At 42.1% G+C, this 26,140-nt stretch overlaps 1 protein-coding gene across 6 annotated transcripts in view; it reads right to left on the bottom strand.

The window, feature by feature from the left end:
* Positions 1-26,140, bottom strand: part of MAMDC2 (MAM domain containing 2) — an 84,461-nt gene that overhangs the window by 54,565 nt on the left and 3,756 nt on the right. For 4 of the 6 annotated variants that reach the window (XR_014516931.1, XM_083464894.1, XM_083464898.1 and 1 more), the window contains 3 exons: positions 5,596-5,867; positions 4,290-4,374; positions 2,864-3,001 (listed from right to left, as the gene is read on the bottom strand). Coding sequence is in view for 5 of the 6 variants with exons in the window: in XM_083464894.1 (XP_083321020.1) it covers positions 2,864-3,001; positions 4,290-4,374; positions 5,596-5,867 (495 nt within the window). In the remaining variant the exon portion in view is untranslated. Of the gene's footprint in view, positions 1-2,863; positions 3,002-4,289; positions 4,375-5,595; positions 5,868-23,929; positions 24,208-26,140 lie in introns of those variants that run through there. The other 2 variants (XM_083464896.1, XM_083464897.1) reach the window with 2 other exon arrangements.

Genomic DNA, 26,140 nt, shown 5'->3' with positions numbered 1-26,140 from the left:
AAAGTTTTATGACACAGTTACAAATGGTGTTTCGCTAAGACAGGCTTGCCTACAGAAAGACGAGGGGGAGGAGGACCAGGGTCATCGGAATGTGAATGTATAGTTATCGGTATGTGATCTTGAACTGGCAGAGCCCCCGGAGATATGTTTGGCAAGCCTGGGGAAATTAACGGACAGACGGAGGGAATGTTCGGAGGTGTGGAAATGGCGTCTGTTCTTTATCTGATATGATTTTTGGAGAGGTTAAAACCCACACAGAGGATGTTTGTTTTCAACCCGCTTGTGAAGACTATCAGAGATCGCAAAGAAAGAAGATTCCACCTAAACATTCGGAAGAACTTCCTGACAGTAAGAGCTGTTCGACAGTGGAATTTGCTGCCAAGGAGTGTGGTGGAGTCTCCTTCTTTGGAGGTCTTAAGCAGAGGCTTGACAACCATATGTCAGGAGTGCTCTGATGGTGTTTCCTGCTTGGCAGGGGGTTGGACTCGATGGCCCTTGTGGTCTATTCCAACTCTATGATTCTATGATTCTATTCTATGATTCTAAGAAAGGAATATTTGATAACAACAAGAAGATGAGGAAAGTAACAAAGAGACTATCTGGACAGAACTGGATAGAACTGTTTAATTAAAGCAGCAACATGAGTGATGTTTGTTCCCCTTTCGGAGCTTGATGTATGGGTACCCCCAACAAAAATTTAAAAATCTGGCTGTATAATTTGGAATTAATGTGATTTGGAATTAATGTGATTTGATTGGCCTGTTAATAAAAATTATATTTTAAAAAAAAGAAAGGCTATCAAGGTGGGATTAAACATCCCCTACCACTCTCTGGAAACCATTTGGATCCATTAAGTGGAGCCATCCAGTACGTACACACAACACTATGAGTTGGATTTAGTTGGGAAGTTAGTTCTTAGGGAACTTCGTTCAACAAGGTTATGGGCTTAATAACAAAGTCCTAATTGAGTTCAGTAGGCCCTATGTGTGAGTAGACAAGGTTAGGATTGTGCTATTAGTCTATATTCACCTCATATTTTTTCTTTCTGTAGCATGAAACATGATTTTAAAATCCAGTTTAAAGTGTAAGAGGTGACTAACTTGCCCAAATGTTTTCAAGGGACACAAATTCAAGGCTGGATCCAATCTTTTATATCTAAATAACTTCTGCTGAAATCAACAGAATTATTTCAATGTGTTTTCAAAGCCAATGCCTAGATATAAATTGCTGTACATTTAATATATTAAGGATGGCCAGTAATCCAACAGATTAAAATTCCAAGTGAATACAGTTGTACCTCTGGTTACAAACGGAATCCATTCCAGAGGTCCATTCATAACCGAAAACCACTCTTAACCTGAGGCGCCATTAGTGAAAGTGCGCCTCCTGCTGCGTGTGCGCCTCTGGCGTGCGATTTCTGCTCGCATCCCAGGGCAAAGTTTGCAACCTGGAGCGGCTACCTCTGGGTTACCGGCGCTCGTAACCCACAGCGTGCGCAACCAGAGGTACCATTGTATTGTGGTTCTGTTTGTGTGGACAAATTCTCTCAGACCCATTTAATCCCAATGCAAATAGCAGTTTCTGGGAACAATGATGGTCAGGACTTCAGCAGGAAAGGGGTTAAATTTCCTGTCCCTACCAGGTATCATAACAATAATTATCACACAGCGCAGCTGGTGTACATTAAATGCAAATGCATTTAACATTATGTCTAATTTGCCTTTCAGAATGGGAATAAGCATCCCAATAAAAATCTGTATCTACATCTCACTGAAAGTAAAGGGCAACATCTGCTTTTGGATTTTTTTTTATTTATTGAATTATTGTTTATTAAATATGCTCAGGGCAACTCAAAGCAACTTACATCTAACGACAGTAAATCCCACATGTTACATTAAAACCAAGAGGACATCCTGAGGCATCTCTTAGTTGTGTCTGTGGTGCCTAAAATCAGAAGATCCAACCTGCCCCAGAGAGTTTACGTGGTCATTCAATACTAGGGCCCAGAAAAGCCGAAGTCTCCACAGAAATGAAGAACAGGTTTACATATTCTTTCTATTCATGTTTCTTTACACAGTATGTTACAGTTAACACTTTCTCAATGGTGTGGTTCATGGAATAGAGTTTCTGCCAACATCTCCAGGTGTTGTTGGACTATGACTCCCATCATCCCTGACCACTGGCCATGTTGAGTGGGCCTGCTGGGGACTGTGGTCCAACAAAATCTGAAGGGTAACACACTGGCTTCCTGTGCTCTACTACAAAGCCTCAGCTTCCTTAAAAAACAGGAGAATCTAGAATTAGCAAAGTTCTAATTAATTAGCAGTGCTAATTAATAATTAGTCTGGACTATATGCACAGTTGACAACATTCCAGAGAAATTGTTTTTGGAAAAATGCCTAGATAAGTCACAGTACCTGAATTTATTCAATGGGAATATAATTAAAAACCTATCAACCCTTGAAAAAAAACAAGCCTGAAAACATTTAGTGAAGACGTAGGTCACAATTTACTTGGAAAATAGTCAAGAGCAGAGTTGCACTAATGTATGTCATATATGTAAGTATTTTAGGGAGCAGACTTTCATGAAAAACTGTTAACAGATGTTTTCCCCAGAAAAAGTGTTAACAGATTTTTTCCCCCAGAGGAATGCCCCCTTTATATAAGAAATGCCATTAACTTATTTAGTCTGCATATTCCCCTCCCTTCCCTCTTTCTTCCAGTGTACTTTCTAAAGCTGTATGCTATTTTTAAAAAATCAATTGTGCTCTTATATTCCCATGAGAACAAGGACCCTCATATAGATGAAACAAGAAATGAAAACACTTTTCCAGTGAACAAGCAAATGATCTTTCTTGCTTACCAAACTCATCATCAAGAGTGTGATCTCTTGGAAGGATGGATTGTGAATTTCCAACATTTCCTCCACCAACAAACCAGTTTACATTGGGGTTCCAGCGATTCATAAAACCACACAGATGGTTTTCTTCAAAATTACATTCTGCAGTTGCAAAGCATACAATGAAACTCTGAGAGCATGGCGCACAACCGTTCATTGCACAATATCCCTAAACATCTGGTGCATTAGCGATAACCAGCACAGTCCTTTAATAATTTTTTTAAAAGTATGTTCCTTATTTTATTCACAAAGATATACAAATGTTGAGCCATACTCTCCTCCCACCTGTTACCACCATCACCCACTCATTAAACTTTCAACCAAACTGTCAGTATGTGGCTGGTTTCTTTCTTTCCAGTGCTACAGGAGAAGTTGTCTGAAAAATTCAAATGCACCATTGATAGCCAATTTTCACTTAATAGCAGCAATGGCTGGAAGCAAATCTATACATTCACATTTCCATAAAATGTTTATTATTTTGCTTTCAAAACAAAGTTTTTAACAGTTTTGTACAATGCCTCATTATTATACTCACTGTTACAAAGGGCTACCTGAGGTTCAAACCACACAGGGAATCAGAGGCAGATTTGGGATATCAAACCAAGTTTCCCCAATCCCACATGCAGGCCCATGTCAGCAGGGGACGGAAAGGCAGCCGGGTGCCCTTGCTCCAGGCCTCAGGGGGCTGAGCTGGCCAGGGGCCCCACCAGGGACCAGCTGCTTTTCAGTTGGAGTTTATAACTTTATTCTACCAAGAGTCCCATCAAGGGCCTCAGAGAAGCTCTGCCCATGGCTCAAGATTCTCAGCAAGACAGAATGGCAAAAGTAAAACTCATCTCCAAACCTGCTATTCTAGTAAATTAGATCAGTGCCTCCAAACTTGACGGCTTATCTCAATTGATAAATATGTGATAAAAGTGACCACTGAGAAGGAGCCCCACTCTGTTCTGTTGCAGTTCGATACCCCCACAAAAACATCACCAGACCTCACAAGCAACTACAGACACGTGTGAATCATTTCGTCTCTCTCTATTAAGTTTTTTGCCACTGCCATAAATATTTTGCATCCTCATTTGTTGCATGACAACACCGTGAAGTTGCTCTGCAGCTATTGTTACATCCCAGATATTTTGCTGTAGCAACTTTGCACTGGTGCAACATTCCCTAGACAGGTGAGAGTAATTAGGCTGTTCTTCAGTTTAAGATAAATAAAATGTTAGTTACAATACTTTGACTTTGTTCTGGATTTTTAAAAAAATAATAAATTGCTACTAAAACAATCTGAAGGAATATGTTAATGTTATACCAATGTGAGTTAATGTTCCCAGTTTCACAGTTAAACACCAAATTTTCATTTTAACTAGAGTCGATTATTACAAGAGTCACCTACCTATACAGTAGCCAGTAGTTATCTTAATTTCAAAAATTGCTATGCTGGCAAAAATATCTCTTCCCAAGATGCCTTCTAGAACAATCTACAAAATAAGACAAAAACAGGAATTTAGTGCTAATATTTTTCATAACATTTATTAAAATTAAGGAAGCAGCAGAGATCTCAGTTTTGGAATTAAGACTCTACAATGACTCTTTTCCTTGCAAGACTCTATTGAAGAACAGTCTAGAGTGGCTGGGGAAACCCAACCAGATGGGCGGAGTATAAATAATAAAATTATTATTAATTATTATTAACAAAGGGCAATGCCTAACACCTTCAGCTAGTACAGTCCCTGAATATCTGTTCAGAGATTACATGTATATGAAAGGGAGAAATAATTGCTCATGATTTCACACACTGACATACCATACATAGCCCCATTTAATTTAAGATTTGATTTTGGTAACAAAATAAACTCTGAAAATCTGCATTTTCACAATCTCATTTTGCATATAAATGAAGTCAGTCACAGTGGTGTAGCGTGGGGGGGCTGACAGGGAGCTGTGGCCCTGGGAACATGTTTTTGAGGGGGCACAACCAGGCCCCCCTACAACAAGCTGCCACGCCAGAGCCTGGCTCTGGCGCACAAAGGAACCATGGAGACGGCTTCCTTGCGCGATGGCCCAGGGCCACCAGGGCAGAGAAAAGGAAAGTCGGTGGCAACTTTGCCACCCCATCCTCGGCGAGGTTGCTGCTGAAGCAGCTCTCGCGCTCCTGCCCACAGCTCCACTCCCAGGTCTTGGCCTGGAAGCACAGCGAGCGACTCCGTGCCCCTCCGTGCCCTGCATGCCCACCCCTGGGTAGCGGTAGCATGCGCTCTGCCGCTGGTCAGAGGTCAACATGGGAAGGAATCCTGTTTGTATTCCAACAAAAAAGCTTTGATTTTTCCAATATGATTACCTTGGTAGCTCCTGCAACAGTTGTCTTCCTCAAAAAATATAAAATAGTACTAGTACTAGTAATAGTAATAGTAGTAGTAATAATAATAATAATAATAATAATAATAATAATAATAATAATAATAATAATAATACAATTCCTGTAGCTCTTTTCAGGTGTTCATTGGGATACAATGAATGCACAAGAGGGACAGCAGACCCCTCTCTTACACAGGGTAGCATTTGCCACTCCCCTCACACACAGAGGTCAACTACAGCCTCTGCAGGAAATCCCCACAGCTCTACTGCTGCCTCCCCACCCCCATATCTGTTCAATGTATGTGCATGTAGACTATATTCAAGCATACGAATGTTATACTTACTTTGTATTTGTCTGTAGTGTTTCGTATATCTAGACTAGCTATGAGCCAGCTCTCGGAGCGCTCAGTGGTTGTCCAAAGCAAATGGTCAAAACTTTCACCTTCCACCCTTAGGTACAGGTTTAAGGCAGTAGGATCTACTGGTAACTCTGAAGATGCTGCAATCTGATATATCAGTCTAAGACAGCTCCACTCTTCGCTATATAGGTCAGGACTGAGGAGTACAGCTGTGTCACCATTTGTTCCCTGTGAGGTGTCCACAGAAATATAATGACCTAGAAATACAGAAACAAAATTCAGTTGTAACAGAGAAACTATGTGCGACATCCATAATTAAATTAGAAAATACGCTGAATTCCCCATCCGTAAAAAAAAAAAAGACACACAAACACTAAAGTGTAAAAAGTATCACTCAGCATAGAACACAAATATGTATTTGAGGTCCAGTTCTGAACGCCTCCTGCATTTATTTCACTGCAAGAAGTAAAGTTAGAGGGAACCAGGCCCCGCCCTGTGAAATGCCCTCCCACCAAATGTCAAGGAGATAAGGATACAATCTTTAGAAGACATCTGAAGGCAGCCCTGTATAGGGAAGTATTTAATGTTTGATGTTTTACTATGGTTTTATGTGTTGGAAACCACCCAGAGTGTTGGGGAAAATGCAGCCAAATGGGCGGGATATAAATTATTATTATTATTATTATTAATTTGTGCGCATTTATAAATAATCTCGGGGAACATGTACATGTTTATGACTATACTAAGCATGCTTCAAAGCTGTGAGCTCCACTGAGGTTCCTAGAACTTGCTTGTCGGCAAACAGGCCCAAGACTGCACTGCAGGAGTAACAGCTGAAGCAGTCCAAGACTGGCATCATGTCACCTGATAGCTAAAACTATAAATCTATAATGATTTCTTCACACAATGTGCTCTCTTTCCAACACAACTAGGGCACTGTGTCGCTGTGGAGAGTGGACGTCCTATCCCAAAGAACAGCACGCTCTGTCCTTTGCTGCCCAGAGCTCTCTCAGGACAATTGCCAGCTAGCAGTGAAGTTGGAGAGCTTCCCTCCAGGCCTGAATCAGAGAGCCAAAGGAAAACAAAGCACCCAGGAATCCACACAATCATTCTAATCCCTAGATTTCACTTTGATCACTCTCAAAATACCTGTGAAAGTGCAGCCCTCTCCACACTGTGGGGCTGGTGGAGGGGAAGCTTCCCCAGTGTTGCTACAAACCATGTTTTGGTCCCAATCCTGCGGCTGCGCCATTACACAGAAACCTTTTTCATTGGCAGCCTCCACATAAGGACTGAAACACTTCCATCAGTCTTTATTCCCATAGCTTTATTAAACACACTTCCAAGGAAGTTGATAACTGCAGGCACACTTAACTTAGGTATATAATCTCCGTTTAAAATCAATTGAATTTTATTTCCTCAGAGTGAGGTGAAGAGTATGAAATCTGGTTAGGGCCTAAAATGTAAAAACAAATGCCAAGAGATACTGTATTTTAATTCCTAAATAGAATTTTAAAAGGTCATTCTGATTGATTTCTGCTTGCAGTAATCAGTAAACATTCAAATTAAAACAAAGTATTCCAAAATAATCTTGCTTTTACCCAAGATCAACATATTATTATCAAAGTAGCGTATACTTCGAAATCCATACTGCAATTGTAGGTTAGAATTTTGGCTTTAAACATATGAGAAAGCTTTTCTGTAGATGCAAACCATGACATTTTACATTTTTGGTACATTCACAACAGCACCACAGTCAGAATTATATCTTAAGTGGCTCCCTCAGGGTTTAAATGCTTTGTTCATTCTAAGCAGCACAGCACTTTCTCTGTCTCAAACAGCCATTTGTTTAAAATTGTGTCCTCTGGGGTCTCCTATCTAAATGTCAATGCCGCTATAGAATTTGTTGTTCCCCTTCTCAAAATACAGCAAGAATGTGTTTGTTCTCAATTGAATGTGACATTTAATCAGAACCAAGCTATCTCATCTGTCTGGCAAACCGGAAATGCAGATGAAGTCTCAGCACTACAGTTATGTTAGCTCTGTAAAGCAATTTTGTCACTGCATGCAATTCCCTTTACTCTTTCATATTTATTAACCTAAAGCCTGGGAGATAAAAGTGGAGAGCCACAAAAGCTAAGTCATTATTGTGCATCACAGAGTTAGGTGGATTTGCTAAATGTTGTTCAGCTACCAGCACCACCCTCGCTGCTGAGCTGCCTCTGGCTCTGGTCCGGCTGGGGTGGGTCTTGTGCCCTGACCCGGATCCCACCACCATCCTCCCTCGCCCCATCAGGACTTTCTTCACCAACCTCTCCTTCTGTCGCTCTCTTTTTGTATAACATTCTTACTAATTTTCACAAAAACATTACTTTTTAGAAAGAAAAAAAGCATAAAATAAAACAGTTTAAACAACTATATATACAATCCATATTGAATCCGCTGTATGGGATTACTTGAATCCCCTGAATTTTCTCCACCCCCTCCCTTGGTTCCTTTATAATATTTTCATTCACGTATATCAATAAAATCTTTATCTCTGAATACTTCCAATTTTTGTACATTGTCTATAATATGACAAGTGGTTTTTTAAAAAAATCCTGCTAAAGAATTTACTTGCATACATTGCTTTTGTAAATATACAATAAACATTTCCCATTTTTAAAATATTTGTTATCATCTTGATTTCTAAGTTTCCCAGTTAATTTAGCCATTTCAGCATACTCCATTAACTTAATTTGCCAGTCTTCCTTAGTGGAGACTTCTTCTTCTTTCCAATGTTGGGCTAGCAATATCTAGGCAGCCATTGTTGCATACATAAACAAATTCTTATATTCTTTAGGTAGAACCATTCCTGTAATAAAAAAGCTTCTGGTTTTTTAACAAAGGTTATTCTTAACATTTTTTTCAATTCATTATATATTATTTCCCAGTACTTTTAATAACCTTACATTGCCACCACACATGATGAAACATACCTTCTATTTCTTTACATTTCCAACACTTATTTTCTCTTGTTTTATACATTTTTGCCAATTGAACCGGTGTTAAATACCACCTATAGATCATTTTCATATAATTCTCTTTAAGTAAGATACAGGCCATAAATTTTAGATCATTCTTCCACAGTCTTTCCCAATCTGTTATCTGAATATTATGTCGTACATCTTTTGGCCACTTTATCATAACACACTTGACCTCTTCATCCTTAGCTTCCCATTCTAACAGCAAGTTATACATTTTTAATAGTAATTTAGTACCACTTTCAATTATTTCTCTCTGAAAATTTGAAATTTCATAAGTAAATCATTTCTTTTTATCACTTTTAAATATTTAATTTAACTGGAAATATTGTAACCAATCTGTAAACTTTCCTTTTAGTTCTTGAAAATCCTTCAATTTTAACTTTTAATTCTGACTATCGGTCGAATAAAGGAAATTGATTGATTGAACTGGTAATCTGTCTCCGTTAACAGGTCTCTCTACAGTGGTACCTTGGGTTACAGACGCTTCAGGTTACAGACTCCGCTAACCCAGAAATAGTACCTTGGGTTGAGAACTTTGCTTCAGGATGAGAACAGAAATCGTGCTCTGCTGGCGCGGCGGCAGCAGGAGGCCCCACTAGCTAAAGTGGGGCTTCAGGTTAAGAACAGTTTCAGGTTAAGAACAGACCTCCGGAACAAATTAAGTTCTTAACCCAAGGTACCACTGTATATGTTGCCCAATTAGATTTCATATTTAATTTTTTCACAGATAATTGCTTCCAGTGGGGAAAGCCACCATGGTGTTTTTTGTTCTAACAAATCCTTTTATTTCTCCAAGACTTTAAAAACTGTGTTTCTTATTATGTGATTGTGGAAGCTTTTATGTACTTTTGCCTTCTGATACCACAAATACACCTGCCTGCAACCTCTCCTTATCCATCCCCAGCTTGTTCCGGTGTGTCCCAGTCACGGCAGCACCCCTCGCCAGGATCCTCTTCCTCCTCCCCACTGTCCTGCCAGCTCATGACGCTGCTTTCTGAACTCATTCTGGTCTCCTTTAAACACCACTGCAACCATGATCAATGGTGATGGGGGCAGTGCTTTGCCAATCTGCTCTTTGAGCACCTCCCCCTCTACTTCAAACAGCTCACCTTGGCCTCCTGCCACCCATACCACTTGCTCACCTGACTGCTGGGCTGTCATCACACTAGGGTTGCATGGCTGCCTCTTGGTGGCCATGGGAACTGCAACCTGACAGCCACCTTACAATTTTATTATATTGTTAGCAATTTTTCCAAAAAACTTTCCCTACATGATGCATTCTCAATATGATGAAACTTAATGGCTGTGTTTGCAAAAAATACTGAACTGTGAACAAGTCTCCATGAGTCGATCATAGAATTGTAGAGTTGGAAGAAACCCAAAGGATCCATGACAGACAGCCACCCAACCTCTGCTTAAAAACCTCCAAGGAAGGAGAGTTTGCAACCCCTTGAGGGAGTTCGTTTCTCTGTCAGACAGCTCTTACTCTCAGAAAATTGTTGCTGATGTTTAGTCAGAATCTCATTTCTTGTAACTTGAAGCCAATGACTCGAATGCTACACTCTAGAGCAGGAGCAAACAAGCTTGTTCCATCTTCCATGTGATAGCCTTTGAGATAGTGGAAGATGCCGATCATGTCTCCTCTCAGTCTCCTCTTTTCCAGGCTAAGCATACCCAACTTCTTCCACCATTTCTTATTAGGCTTGATTTTCATACCCTTAACCATCTTGGTCGCCCTCCTCTGCACACGTTTCAGCTTCTCAACATTCTTCTTAAATTGCGGTGCCCAGAACTGGACACAGTATTCCAGGTGTGGTCTGACTAAGGCAGAATAAAGTGAACTATTATTTCCTTTAATCTGGATGCTAGACTTCTGCTGATGCAGCCTAGAATAGCATTACCTTTTTTTGCTGCTGCATCACATTGTTGACTCATGAAAAGCTTGTGGTCCACCGAACCCTAGATCCTTTTCACGTGTACTTCTAGTAAGCCAGGTGTCCCCCATCTTACATTTGTGCATCTGGTTCTTCCTGCCTAAGTGCAGAACCTTCATATTTGTCCCTATTGAAATTCATTTTGTTAGCTTGGGCCCAGTTCTCTAATCTTTTAATGTCATTTTGAATTCTGATCTAATGATTATTCAGTATGCATAAATGGGGTAACTATTGTTTTCAACAAACAATGGTTAAGTAAAATGAGCCAGCTTTGTAATTAATACCTTGAAGGTTGCTTCAATGAGCTCAATACAATATGGACAAAGCAGCTATTTCAAAACTATTAGGTCATACTGCTGTTGCTTTTTAAAAAGGCACACACACAATAGAACATGTATGGCACACATTCTCCCCCGCCTTTTTTTTTTTTTTTAAGCTAACCTTGGTGTTTTCAAAATCCAATACTCAAGTTTTCATGGAACATCATAAAGATTTGGATTCTAACAAAAAAGATTCAACAAAATGAACATGTTCATTACCAAATCATACCATACAACAAAACTTATAACAATAACAAAAGCAAAATTCTTGGGTATGGTGAAACATATTTTATCAGCACCGTGATGGATTTTGATTAAAGAAAATAAAGTCAGAAAACTAGAGTTCAATGAACAATATAAGGGGGGGAAATGGAACTCTGTTTTTAATTTATTGGTGGTTATAAAAAAGAGTACAAATCATTTGGGAAAAACTGAGATTGCTTGCAAACTCCTACTGGTGTAGACAGTTGGAACTATAACCACAGACATGCTCCAGTTTTCTTGCTGTCTGAAAGGAGAAGCTGTATTCTTAAGCCAAAAGCTAACATATTAAAAAGCAGAGGGATGGACGGAGGGTGGGGAGAAAGGTTTGTTGCTGAAACCAGCTTTGAAATTAATAGGGTTCTCTCACCAATCTGATTTCTTTATATGCAAGCAGCTGCCCTTTCTCCTCTCAGCCACATGAGCCCTTTTCATCACAAATACTCAAACACAAATACAACGACAGCACTCTTGTGATCACGGTAGATGGAAAATGTTGCCTGAGAATCAGCTACCACACATTTTCATATGCCGTCTAGTTTGCCAGTTCTGCATAGAATTATGCACCATGACTTTATGCATTTGAACACTCTGCTTATAATAAACATTTGTCCCAGGCTAAAATAAGATGTACTGGTTTAAGTGTATTTAAGTGTACTTAAATTACTGGATGCAGCCAAGAATAAGTTGTCAATTATTTAAAAAAGTTTTAACTAGACTACAGTACTACTAAACTTTTCCCCCAGTCATTCAGTTAGATTCACTAAAGATGCAATTAATGTTATTTCCCCCTATTTATTAAATTTATATAGTGACTTCAGTGTGATCATCGATCACAGGGCAGTTTACAATATAAAAACACAAAAATATATAATAAACAAAACAATACTTCCTGCCCAGTATAAAGGCCATAGATTGCTTCATTAGCCAAAAGCCTGGCACCTGGATCTGTACCAAAGGCGAGGTGAGTCTCCCTAGGGAGAGCATTCCACAAGGGGGGACACCCCAGAAATGGCCCCTTCTCATGCTGCTGTCCTTCAGACCTTTTGCAGAGGAGGCACATGAAGAAGGGCCTTGGATGATTGCAGGGTCTGGGTAGGTTCACATGGGGAGAGGCAGTCCCGAGCCATTTAAGGCTTTAAAGGCCTTTGAAGTGGGCTCAGAAACTAATTGGCAGCCAGTGAAGTCAGGCCAGGATTGCATTACATGCTCAAACTACTGTATCTTGGCCCAGTGAGAAACTTACTAGCACTTAATAAGTCCATTTAATGCATTAAAGTAGTATCCTTTATCTACTTTGTGGAAGATGACAGTATTTTTCTGCTTATTGAGTAAAGGAAAAAATAAAATATCCTTTCAGCAGCAGCTGAATTGTGGGTGAGGAATTAGAACATAGATTAATAGGTACTGCTCCAGCGGGAAGGTAAATGGTGTTTCCGTGCGCTGCTCTGGTGTTGGTGTTCTGTTGCGCCAGAAGTGGTTTAGTCATGCTGGCCACATTACCTGGAAAAACTGTCTGCAGAGCAGACAAATGCCGGCTCCCTCAGCCTGTAAAGCGAGATGAGCACCACAACCCCAGAGCCGTTCGCAACTGGACTTAACTGTCAGGGGTCCCTTTACCTTTACAGCTGGTATCTTCTTTGAATAGATCTTCTACCATCTATAAGTAATGGGTGAAATTCAAGTAAATCTTACTCAGAGTAGACCTATCAAAATTAATGGAACTAACAGTCATGTTCATTAATTTTCAGTGGGTCTACTTGGAGTCAAACCTAGTTTGACCACACAATACCTTGTATTTCTAATATCTAATAGGATTAACTTAAGCTATATCTTGTTTATTTGTACACAAGTTTTTTATCTGTATCTGTATCTGAAGAAGTGTGCATGCACACGAAAGCTTACACCAGAACAACCTTAGTTGGTCTATAAGGTGCTACTGGATAATTTTTTATTTTTATTTCCATTTTTTATAGCGTGTGCAGAGGATGTAATTGTCATCCAATTGCATGTCAGGGTATTGTGTATTATCCTACCCGGCTTTTTGTTTCGTTTTGTGGTGTTTTGTTTCTTTGCGGATGTTATTTAGGAGGAATTCAACATCATCTCTTTCAACCATTGTGTCAGGACTAGCTTTTCTGTTTCCCATACGGAACAATGGCCCTGCACACTATTTAGGGGGTTCCACTAGACCACTCAAGAGCTAATTTGGGGGGCATGCAGGGAGGAGCCCCATTGTACAAATGGAAGTCCTTGTGCAGGCCGCCTGCTGACATGTACAGTTTCTGAGTCTTTTGAATGCATCTGCCCATTGGTTTTGAACCTGTGGTCCAGGGTACCCGGGATGCCTTGGCAGATATTCAGAGGCACATGAATTGATATGGACAAGGTTTCTGGGAGGCAACATGTTTGAAGACCACAGCGTTAGACATTCTGTTCATTCTCCAAAGCAGATGATGTGTAAAAACATAAATAAGGGGATAGCAATAAAAGAAAGTTCTGACAATGGTGCTTCATTTTCTGTTATTTTTACCACCATGCACTAAGACCTCTTCATGCCTTCATGACCATATAAGACAGCTGTAGTGAAAAGCCCTTTTTAAAATAGAAGTTAGAATCATAACAATCCTGACTTAACACTTAGTTTAAAATAAGCACTAAAGTAGCTATATTTAGGGAACAATCTGTTACTGATTTTAAAAAAAATACTCTGATGTTTCCATTCAATTGCATAAATATACTCTTATGAAAAATAATGAACCTGCAAAATATCTTGGCTTATTGACAAATTTGCGGAGGAAGGGGAAGGTGCTGCTCTGGTAGAGGGAATAAGTATACCTAATAGGGAATCTTTCTAGGCACATGTGCTGATGGCTTGGTGCTATGAAAGTATTTTTAAAAAATAATAGATTAATCTATTAAAAACCAAATGATTAATCAAGTCAGATTAGTTGCTAATTAAACCCTATGACTTTAAACCAAAAGGTCATTTATGTGAACGTTACAAGTTCTGGGAAGGGAAAAGCATATTCATCATCATCATTTCATATCTGTAAACACAGTATTGTTCCCAAACATCTGGCTAGCAACAGCAGGAATACTTTCAATGTGCTGTATCGAGTCCATCATGCACTGACTTCACAAAGCAACCTAGATAATTTTTCTACCTTTGTGACCTGCTTCTGAAATAAACGTGGTCCAACACCCAGCACTCATTGCTCAGCTTCCAACTTTTGGTTTTGCATCAACTATTACTGCCGTCAAAATAGGCAGATTACAAGAAAGGACTTTGATGCTACTGGGAATATCCTAGTTTTAGTCATAGTTTATTTATTTAGAAACATTTTATCCCACTTTTCATCATCATTGATCCCATGGTGGTGTACAAATGTATTATTGGAAAACAAACAAACAAACAAACAAACAAACAAACAAACAAACATAAAAGCATAATGCATGGGAGAAGCAGAACCAATACTCGATTCAATTAAAATGCATAAAACCATAAAATGCTATAGATGGTTCTATAAAATCACAATAGTTAAAAGTCTGGGGAAATACCACACTTTTCCATGTATAAGACTAGGTTCTTTTACTCAAAAAGAAGGTTTAAAAAGTGGGGGCGTCTTCTACACGGGCAGTGGGTAGGGGTGATGGGTGACTGGTTGCAGCCGCGAGCTGGCCATTTGTAGTGTGATTGGTGGCTGAGGAATGCCCAAAAAATAAAAAAAGGTCAACAACTTTGGGCCATTTTCTGAAATTGCAGTTCCCCAAAATAGGGGGCGTGTTATACACAGAAAAGTACGGTAATTGCTGTATTGGCCTGAATATAAGCCTCACTTTCCCCCCCAATTCCAACCATGAAAAGTTAAAGTGCAGCTTATATTCGAGACCTTATGGTATGCAACCAGGAGTGTGGGACAAACAGTGCCAGGAGAGTGGCAAAGCGGTGCCTGCCCCTTGCGTAGTCCCCCGTCCTCTCCCCCAAGGCCAGGAAGGGAGAGAGCGAGAAAGGGGAAAGGCCGCCGGAAGCACAGCTCGCCCCCCCCCGCCACGTATGCAGCCAGGAGTAGAGAGGAATGGAGCAGCTTATATTCGGATTTTTTGGGGGGGTTCCCTCCCCCCCTTCAATTTTAAAGGTGTGGCTTATATTCAAGCAGCTGACAAAAGGATAACAGCACAAGCACCAGCTGAACTTCCAAAGGGGGGCCATTCGGGCACTATCACCGAGGAAGCCCGTTTTAAATGTCATAGTATAAAAAGGAATCAGCCCTAGTTGCTGTTGAATCAGCACTGTTGTAAGCCACCACCACGACTTGGTTATATAGCAGTTTACAATACTTACACTAAAATAAATTAGAATAAAAAAGGTATTGTAGTTTTCTCATTCTGCTTTTGTTTATTAGGATATGCTATTATGAGCCAATATAATATATGCTGATAAGAATAGAACTCCACAGTTAATTATGTGAGTCTAAGAAAACAATTAGACAATCGCCAGATACAACAAAAACACCAGAACTATCCTTAAAAGTTCACATGCCAGTGAAAACCACCTCCTACATGTGGGGGGGGGGGCAATGCAGAAAGAGTAAAGAGGAAGCCATCAAATTATGCATGTTCTCCAGGAAATTCATTGTTGGTTATCATGGTAGGAAAAACCAACACCACAAGAGCTGAGTAATTGCTTTCTGTGCAAGAAATCATAATAATAACAATTATATTATTGTTATTTTATTTTTATTATTATTATTATTTGTTAAGTTGTGGGCGAACATAGCAGACGACACAGCGATTTCTCCAGAGCAGCTCTTTATTGTAAGCTGGACAGAACTGATCAGCAAACAGCTCAGCCGGCCTGCTTTTATAGGCAGCCGGCTGTCAACATTGTGGCAACAACAACCCAGGGTTTCCCGCCTAAAATAACTGACGTGGACCTGAGTGAAAACTATCTACAGTTTTCCCACTCTGGAAGAATGGCAGATGAAGGTGATTGACTACATGGAATTGGCAGAAATGACTGGCAGAATCCGAGACCAGGGAGAAGAGCTGGTGAAAGAAGACTGGAAGAAATTTAAAGACTATTTAAAGAAATATTGTAAAATTAATGAATGTTAGAAGGATGTTGGATGGAAACCAGGTGGTTTCCAGCTGTAACGCTTTAGGAGATACGAAAAAAAGGTTTACAAATGGGTAAAAGCTTAACGGTAAGGATTTGCTGAACTAACAAATTGAAGTGGAATACAAAGAAGGGAGGTATGAGGAGGTCCGGGGAAATAAGCGTAAGGAAGATATGTTATGGAAAATTATTTGTTTTTAAAACTGTTTTTATGTTGTATGTTGTATTTTTTTGTTTTTTTATTTCTCATTTTCACTGTTATACTTTAAAAACTTTAATAAATATCTTTAAAAAAAGAAAGAAAACTATCTACAGTATCCCCCCGCTGGCCCAGGGTGAGAACTTCAGTACATAACATTATTATTATTATTTATACCCCGCCCTCCCCGGCCAAAATCGGGCTCTGAGTGGCTAACATCAATTATATAACACATCAAGATAAAATCAAACAAAAAATTAAAATGCATCCTAGAATCAAATCAGAATCAGAGTAAAATCTAATCAGATGGCAACCCGCAGATTAGGGTTGGGGACCTTAAATGCTCACCAGGCCCAACTGTTTATACTGATCTTATATTAGCCTGTGACAAAAAGTTGGAAGGTCACTTTCATACAAGTTCTTATGGAGGAAAGGGGAGTCAGACTGAACCCCAACCAAAGGCCTGGCGGAATATCTCCATCTTGCAGACCCTGCGGAAAGATGTCAAGTCCTGCAGGGCCCTGGTCTCATGAGACAGAGCATTCCACCAGGCCGGAGCCAGTGTTGAAAAGGCCCTGGCTCTGGTTGAAGCCAATCTAACTTCCTTAGGGTCCGGGACCACTAGGGTGTTGCTATTTAGGGACCTTGAGGCCCTCTGTGGGGCATACCCGTAGGTACTTGGGTCCTAGGCCGTATAGGGCTTTAAAGGTTAAACCAGTTAAAACCAGCACCTTAAACCTGATCCTGTACTCCACCGGGAGCCAGTGCAGCTGGTATAGCACTGGATGAATGTGATCCCGCGGCGGGGACCCCGTAAGGAGCCTCACCGCGGCATTCTGCACCTGCTGGAGTTTCTGGGTCAGCTTCAAAGGCAGCCCCACGTAGAGTGAATTACAATAATCAAGCCTTGGGGTGACTGTCTATGGATCACAGTGGCAAGATCAGGGCGAGAGAGGGACCAACTGTATAGCACGGCGGAGATGGAAAAATGCCCCTTTGATGGGCACACTATGCTAATTAGCCAGAGGTAAATCCCATTGTTTATATTAAAATTGTCCCACAAAGAATGTTTAAAAAGTACTATGATCAAGACTCCCAAGAACACAACATTGTAATTAGACTCCAACAGGGCCATCCCAGCTGGAAATTCTTTAGTACAATTTCTCTTTGATTCTCTTAACTCCTGCTTGCCATTCTCAGATAACTGATGGAAAAGATAGGGACGGCCAAATATAATGGAGGAGCTGTCTTAAATGGGTTGGTGTGCTTCCACAGTCTTCAAAAGCCAAAGAGGAGTACAGCCTTACCAGGAGCTAAATGTCAGGATCAATGGATGTCTTGGCACAGGAGTTAAAAAGACTTGCCCTTCCTTTTCATCTGACACTGTTCTCCTTTTAATCTGACAGCCTGAATTCAAATTCAAAGTGGAATTTGAATCCATTGCCTTGCTGACAATTTCATTTTCCAGAAGGTGGAAAAAGGAACAAGGAGATCATCAGCAAAGGAAACACAGCCCAGAATAACTAAGGAGATAGTACAAGAATACTTGGCTAGTTTAGATGTATTCAAGTCTCCAGGACCAGATGAACTGCATCCGAGTATTAAAAGAACTGGCAGATGTGATCTCAGAACCACTGGCAGTCATCTTTGAGAATTCCTGGAGAACAGGCGAAGTCCCGACAGACTGGAGGAGGGCAAATGTTGTCCCTATTTTCAAAAAGGGGAAAAGAGAGGACCCAAATAATTACCGCCCAGTCAGTCTGACATCAATACCAGGGAAGATTCTGGAGCAGATCATTAAGCAAACAGTCTGTGAGCACCTAGAAAGGAATGCTGTGATCACCAATAGTCAGCATGGATTTCTGAAAAATAAGTCATGTCAGACTAACCTGATCTCGTTTTTTTGACAGAATTACAAGCTTGGTAGATGAAGGGAACGCAGTGGATGTAGCCTACCTTGATTTCAGCAAGGCATTTGACAAGGTGCCCCATGATATTCTTGTAAAGAAGCTGGTAAAATGCGGTCTTGACTATGCTACCACTCAGTGGATTTGTAACTGGCTGACTGACCGAACCCAAAGGGTGCTCATCAATGGTTCCTCTTCATCCTGGAGAAGAGTGACTAGTGGGGTGCCACAGGGTTCTGTCTTGGGCCCAGTCTTATTCAACATCTTTATCAACGACTTGGATGATGGACTCAAGGGCATCCTGATCAAATTTGCAGATGACACCAAACTGGGAGGGGTGGCTAACACCCCAGAGGACAGGATCACACTTCAAAACAACCTTGACAGATTAGAGAACTGGGCAAAAGCAAACAAGATGAATTTTAACAGGGAGAAATGTAAAGTATTGCACTTGGGCAAAAAAAATGAGAGGCACAAATACAAGATGGGGGACACCTGGCTTGAGAGCAGTCCATGTGAAAAGGATCTAGGAGTCTTGGTTGACCACAAACTTGACATGAGCCAACAGTGTGACGCGGCAGCTAAAAAAGCCAATGCAATTCTGGGCTGCATCAATAGGAGTATAGCATCTAGATCAAGGGAAGTAATAGTGCCACTGTATTCTGCTCTGGTCAGACCTCACCTGGAGTACTGTGTCCAGTTCTGGGCACCACAATTCAAGAAGGACACTGACAAACTGGAACGTGTCCAGAGGAGGGCAACCAAAATGGTCAAAGGCCTGGAAACGATGCCTTATGAGGAACGGCTAAGGGAGCTGGGCATGTTTAGCCTGGAGAAGAGGAGGTTAAGGGGTGATATGATAGCCATGTTCAAATATATAAAAGGATGTCACATAGAGGAGGGAGAAAGGTTGTTTTCTGCTGCTCCAGAGAAGCGGACACAGAGCAATGGATCCAAACTACAAGAAAGAAGATTCCACCTAAACATTAGGAAGAACTTCCTGACAGTAAGAGCTGTTCGACAGTGGAATTTGCTGCCAAGGAGTGTGGTGGAGTCTCCTCCTTTGGAGGTCTTTAAGCAGAGGCTTGACAACCATATGTCAGGAGTGCTCTGATGGTGTTTCCTGCTTGGCAGGGGGTTGGACTCGATGGCCCTTGTGGTCTCTTCCAACTCTATGATTCTATGATCTTCTTGGACCTGGTTCTCACCAACAGGGAATAACTGATCACCAAAGTGGAAGTACCGTATTTTTCGCACCATAGGGCGCACCGGACTATACGGCGCACCTAGTTTTCACACAGGGAAATCTATAAAAAAAATATCCCCCCCCCAGCTCCCTGCCGGAAGGGTTGCGGGCAGCTATGGCACAAGCCAAGGCAGCGAGCAGGATGGATCCCGCTCGCTGCTTTGGCTTCCTCTTTAGCCCCACACAGGGGACGCAGGTGGCGCTGTGGGTTAAACCACAGAGCCTAGAGCTTGCCGATCAGAAGGTCGGCAATTTGAATCCCCGCAACGGGGTGAGCTCCCGTTGCTCGGTCCCTGCTCCTGCTAACCTAGCAGTTCGAAAGCACATCAAAGTGCAAGTAGATAAATAGGTACCGCACCAGCGGGAAGGTAAACGGCGTTTCCGTGTTTGCTCTGGTCCACCAGAAGCGGCTTAGTCATGCTGGCCACATGACCCAGAAGCTGTACGCCGGCTCCCTCGGCCAATAAAGCGAGATGAGCACCGCAACCCCGGTCACGACTGGACCTAATGGTCAGGGGTTCCTTTACCTTTACCTTTAGCCCCACGCAACCTCTCCCTGCCGAGTGAGGCTGCGTGGAGCTAAAGAAGCCACAGCCCCTTGCAGCCTCTCCCTGCCGGAGGAGTTGCGCGCGGCTATGGCACAAGCCAAGGCAGCCAGCGTGATGGATCGTGCTGGCTGTTTTGGCTTCCTCTTTAGCCCCATGCAGCCTCTCCCTGCCGGAGGGGTTGCACACGGTTATGGAACAAGCCAAGGCAGCCAGCGGGATGGATCACACTGGCTGCTTTGGCTTCCTCTTTAGCCAAAAGGGGGGTTGCGCGCGACTATGGCACAAGCCTGCATTCGCTCCATAGGATGCACACACATTTCCCCTCAATTTTTGGAGGGGAAAAATGGAATACTCAGGATGAAACGGTGAAATCTGCTATGATTAAATGGGCACAAGATGTTGGACATAATATTATGTTTGCTGACTGGGAACAGTTATGGACCACAGGTATGAAGTTTACGGCATGTAATGCCTTAAGAGAGAATATTATGAAAATGATATACAGGTGGTACATGACCCCAGTCAAGCTTGCAAAAATCTATCATTTGCCCGATAACAAATGTTGGAAATGTAAAGAAACGGAAGGTACATTCTTTCACCTTTGGTGGACGTGCCCAAAGATTAAGGCTTTCTGGGAAATGATATATAATGAACTGAAAAAGGTATTTAAATATACCTTCCTGAAGAAACCAGAGGCCCTTCTCCTGGGCGTTGTCGGCCAATTGGTGCCAAAGAAGGACAGAACTTTCTTTATGTATGCTACAACAGCAGCAAGAATACTCATTGCAAAGTATTGGAAGACACAAGATTTACCCACTCTGGAAGAATGGCAGATGAAGGTGATCGACTACATGGAATTGGCAGAAATGACTGGCAGAATCCGAGACCAGGGAGAAGAGTCGGTGAAAGAAGACTGGAAGAAATTTAAAGACTATTTACAGAAATATTGTAAAATTAATTAATGTTAGAAGGATGTTGGAAAGAAACTAAGGGGTTTCCAGCTGTAATGCTTTAGGAGATATGAAAAAAAAGGTTTACAAATGGGTAAAAGCTTAATGGTAAGGATTTGCTGAACTAACAAATTGACGTGGAATACAAAGAAGGGAGGTATGAGGAGGTCCGGGGAAATAAGCGTAAGGAAGATATGTTATGGAAAACTATTTGTTTTTTAACTGTTTTTATGTTGTATTTTATATTTTGTTTCTTTTTATTTTTTATTTTCATTGTTAGATTTTAAAAACTTTAATAAATATCTTTGGGGGGGGGATTTTTTGGAGGGGAAAAATTGCGTCCAATAGAGCGAAAAATATGGTACTCAGAAACTTCAGATGAAATAATCATGCCCTCCTAGGTTTCATGATACGGAGGCAAAGGAAAGCGAACACTCTGGACTTTAAGAAGGCCAATTTCAAAAAGCCTAAGGAGCTATTAGGTGAGATCCTGTGGTCAGAAATACTCAAAGAGAAGGAAGTCCAAGATGGATGGGAGTTTCTTAAAGGAGAAATACTGAAGGCCCAAATGCAGACAATTCCAACATGAAAGAAAAGTGTGAGGCATCTCAGGAAACCAGTGTGGCTGCATAAGGAGCTTACAAATGAGCTGATAATTAAGGGCATCATTATTATTATTATTATTATTATTATTATTATTATTATTATTATTACTACTATTTTTGTGACAGCAGTCACAAAATTAAAAGACGCCTGCTTCTTGGGAGCAAAGCAATGACGACCCTAGACAGCATCTTAAAAAGCAGAGATATCACCTTGCCAACAAAGGTCCGTATGGTTAAAGCTATGGTTTTCCCAGTAGTGATGTATGGAAGTGAGAGCTGGACCATCAAGAAGGCTGATCGCCAAAGAATTGATGCTTTTGGATTATGGTGCTGGAGGAGACTCTTGAGAGTCCCTTGAACTGCAAGAAGATCAAACCTATCAGTTCTGAAGGAAATCAGCCCTGAGTGCTCACTGGAAGGACAGATCCTGAACCTGAGGCTCCAATACTTTGGCCACCTCATGAGAAGAGAAGACTCCCTGGAAAAGACCCTGATGTTGGGAAAGATTGAGGGCACAAGGAGAAGGGGATGACAGAGGACAAGATGGTGGGACAGTGTTCTCGAAGCTACCAGCATGAGTCTGACCAAACTGTGGGAGGCAGTGGAAGACAGGAGTGCCTGGCGTGCTCTGGTCCAGGGGGTCACGAAGAGTCAGACATGACTAAACAACTAAACAACAACATTATTATTACTATTATTACTGGCCAATGGATCTAGATTTGTATCTATAAATTCATCAGCATAAAGCAACAGCTGGGCTCAGCTTTGTCTCCAGAAGCTATTCACCAGTGCCAGCCAGAGCTAAATTTGCAAAACTAAACATGTCAAATAGCAGCACTCCAGAATAAGTATACCAATGTGCTTAGCAGGAATTTCAAGCATTAAAAGTAGTTTGCAACTCTACAATTCTATGATCCTGTTCTCACTGTGGCTGTCCGGATGCCTGTAAGAAACCAGCGAGCAGAATGGCCTATACAGTGGTGCCCCGCAAGACGAACGCCTCGCAAGACGGAAAACCCGCTAGACGAAAGGGTTTTCCGTTTTGGAGGCACTTCGCAAAACAAATTTCCCTATGGGCTTGCTTCGCAAGACGACAGCCCATAGGGAAATCTCAGGGACAGCGGGGAAGCGCAGCGCGTCTTCCCCACTGTCCTCGGACCTCCTCCGAAGCCGGGCGGTGGGGCGGGAACACCTCCACCCGCCGCCGGGCTTCAGAAGGCTCCTCCGAAGCCGGGTGGCGGGGCAGGAACACCTCCCGCCGCCGACCGGCTTCGGAAGGGTGCTCCGAAGCCGGGCGGTGGGGAGGGAACACCTCCCGCCGCCGCCCAGCTTCGGAACGGTGCTCCGAAGCCGGGCGGGGGGGAGGGAACACCTTCTGAAGGCGGGCGGGGGGCGAAAGTCTTTGCTCCCCCCTGCCTGCCTGTCCCGGAGGGCTTTTGAAGGCAGGGGGGGCAAAGACTTTCGCCCCCCGCCCGCCTTCAGAAGAAGTCCTCCGCTGTCCCGGGGCGATTTTAAAATGCCGCCCGCCAGCATTTTAAGATCGCCTGGACAACGGAGAAGTCCTCCGCTGTCCCGGGGTTTTTTAAAATGCTGGGGGTGGGAAGAAAAGCCCTTGTCCCCCCCCCCCAGCCTTCAGAAGAGGTCCGGGGACAGACTGTCCCTGGACCTGGTCTGAAGGCGGTTTCCCTAGGAACGCATTAATTGATTTTCAATGCATTCCTATGGGAAACCGTGCATCGCAAGAAGAAAAACTCGCAAGACGAAGAGACTTGCGGAACGAATTAATTTCGTCTTGCGAGGCACCACTGTAGCACTTGTGGAGAATTTGAAAATAAAACCCTTAGATAATTTTTTCTCAAGTAATTATATTGTGGTCCAAACAACAGAGGTGACAAGAGATACTTTAGGAGACTGAGGGTAGGGTTGTTCTGAGTGAAATGAATAAAAAGTGAGGCCAGAAGGTTGGTCAGTCAGAGACACCGAGTGTGTCAGAAGATTGTTACAAGGAGGTGAATCTGATTTCAGAGTGACAGGAGATATCAAGATTGTCCAGAGAAGAGAGAAAAGCAGCAGGAGGAGAGCTAAATAATGAATTTATGTAAATGGAAGCTGAGAAAGAAGAAGCCGTAAGAACACGAAAACATCTGAAGCAGTCCTTCAAGGAAGATCAAAATCCAGGCATCTGTTAGCTGTAAAAAGCTGACCTGAAGACATTGTGGTATTGTCAGAGAGTGGCAACTAATTTAGCCTTTTCTGTTCTGAATCTTCAGCAGTTTGATCTGACCATTTGTGTCCCTTCTTTTTCTCTTTTGGCTAGAGAGATGGAATAAGTTAACATCTGAACTTTCAGTCAGAAATATAAAAGTTCCCTCAAGTATTCTGAGCTACACCTGCACTTGGAGCGTCCCATTTGTGCTGGTTTCACAAATCCCTGGTTTAATATTTCTGAAATATTAAGCAGAATATAAATGTGTTAAAATAAAATAAATAAATAAGTTGTATTATTTGTTTATTTTAGGCATTTATTTTAGGCTATTTTAGCTGAGAAGTTCCCAGAGCTTGTGTTACATTCAAACACAAAATCACTTTTTAAAACACAATTAAAGCAGTATTCATAGAATCATAGCATTGTGCAGCTGGAATGGGCCATAAGGGTCATTTAGTCCAATCCCCTGCAATGTAGGGCAAAGAGAACAGTCTTCCATTTTAGCTGCAATGAGACCAAGACTGTCATGGTTTCAAAGAGGCTTTTGAGAGTCAAGGTGCACCAATTAAGAAAAACTGACATTTGACAAACCTTTTATCTGGAAGCATCTATACATTAACTCAAAACTTAATAAATAAAAGTCTATTCAATAGTTCTGGTAAAAATCTTTCTCTACAAATGCTCACTCAATATTTAAATATTTTGCAGCATAATTTACAAAGTCTTTTTTATTTTAGAAATGTTTATAAATATTACAATCTATTTATAAATCATAATGCTGGCTTTATTATTTCAGTATATTGCCTGGACAAGCAGATGTGCCCATAAACTGGAGGCACACACACAGAAGGACACAAAACTTCATAATTTCCCCCACAGCTCACATCGCTAAACTCTGGAGAAATAAGTATGGCATAATACACAAGGTCTATTTTGCAAGCTGCCCATCTATTGCAGCCTATCTCCAGGACTAGCAAACTGGCAAATCAGCAGATCTCAGATTATATTCCTGACTAGAGAAGAAAACAAAACAAAATCAGTCATGTTTTTAAAACCGGGACACATCAGCCCATCTAATTTTACTGATCGATTCAGTGCAAGTTTAAGAATAATAAGACAATTTGCCTTGTTATGTTCATTCAGTATTTGAACATCCTTAAGCAATATCCTTAAGGGATGCGGGTGGCGCTGTGGTCTAAACCACAGAGCCTAGGGCTTGCTGATTGGAAGGTTGGCAGTTCGGAGGTAATGCCGTTTACCTTCCCACCCGTACCTGTTTATCTACTTGCACTTTGATGTGCTTTCAAACTGCTAGGTTGACAGGAGCAAGGACCAAACAACGGGAACTCACCCCGTCACAGGGATTCAAACCACTGACCTTCTGATCGGCAAGCCCAAGAGGCTCAGTGGTTTAGACCACAGAGCCACCCGCATCGGCTTATATTCGGGACCTTATGCCATCAGCAAAGTGGTGCGGCTCCCCCCCCCCCAAGAAAGCAGCCCAGGAGCGTGGCTACTCTCTGCTCCAAAGCCTCCCAAAAGCCGTGGAAACGAAGGGGCGAAGCGGGGGAGCCACACTGCTTTGCTGGCAGCTCCCCCCCCCCCCCTTATCTCCAGTGGCAGGCTGCGCGCCTTTGCCCTGCGCTCCCAGACTGCTCCGGGGGGGGGGGGAGTTGTGCAGCCCCCAGGAAGCAGCCTGGGAGCATGACCGCCCGCTGCTCCCCAGCCTCCCCTGAGCTGCCGGAAAGAAGCGGGGAGGTCGCCGGCAAAGCGGTGTGGCTCCTCCCCAGGAAGCAGCCTTGGTATTGTGGGGGTTTTTTCCTTCTCCCCCCCCTTCATTTTTCAAGGTGCGGCTTATTTGTGGGTGCAGCTTATATTCGGACCAATACGGTAACTGGTATAGATTCTGTGCTTCTGACATGGTTGCATACTACTGAGAGATTAATAGGAAACACAACTCTCCTATTTCTACAGGCTTTCCCAGAAGGATGAGTTGACTCAAGGCGGCACCAAATGTCTTTTGGAAAACTGTTTTTACCTGTCTTCTTTTTTGCAATTTTATTGTTTACACTACTTGCTAATGCTTAGTGGTCTATATGGATCAGGCCAGTGGCCCATGTAGTCCAGCATTCGGTGTGCAGTGACCAACCAGATGCTGATGGAAAGCCTGGAAGCAGGGCCTGAGGGCAACTCCCGGAACCTGCTCTAT

This window comes from Podarcis liolepis (genome assembly GCF_965112155.1).
Source record: "Podarcis liolepis genome assembly, chromosome: 11".
Classification (NCBI taxonomy): domain Eukaryota; kingdom Metazoa; phylum Chordata; class Lepidosauria; order Squamata; family Lacertidae; genus Podarcis; species Podarcis liolepis.
The sequence above is the reverse complement of the archived record's forward strand: the minus strand, read 5'-3'. Positions and strand labels throughout refer to the sequence as shown.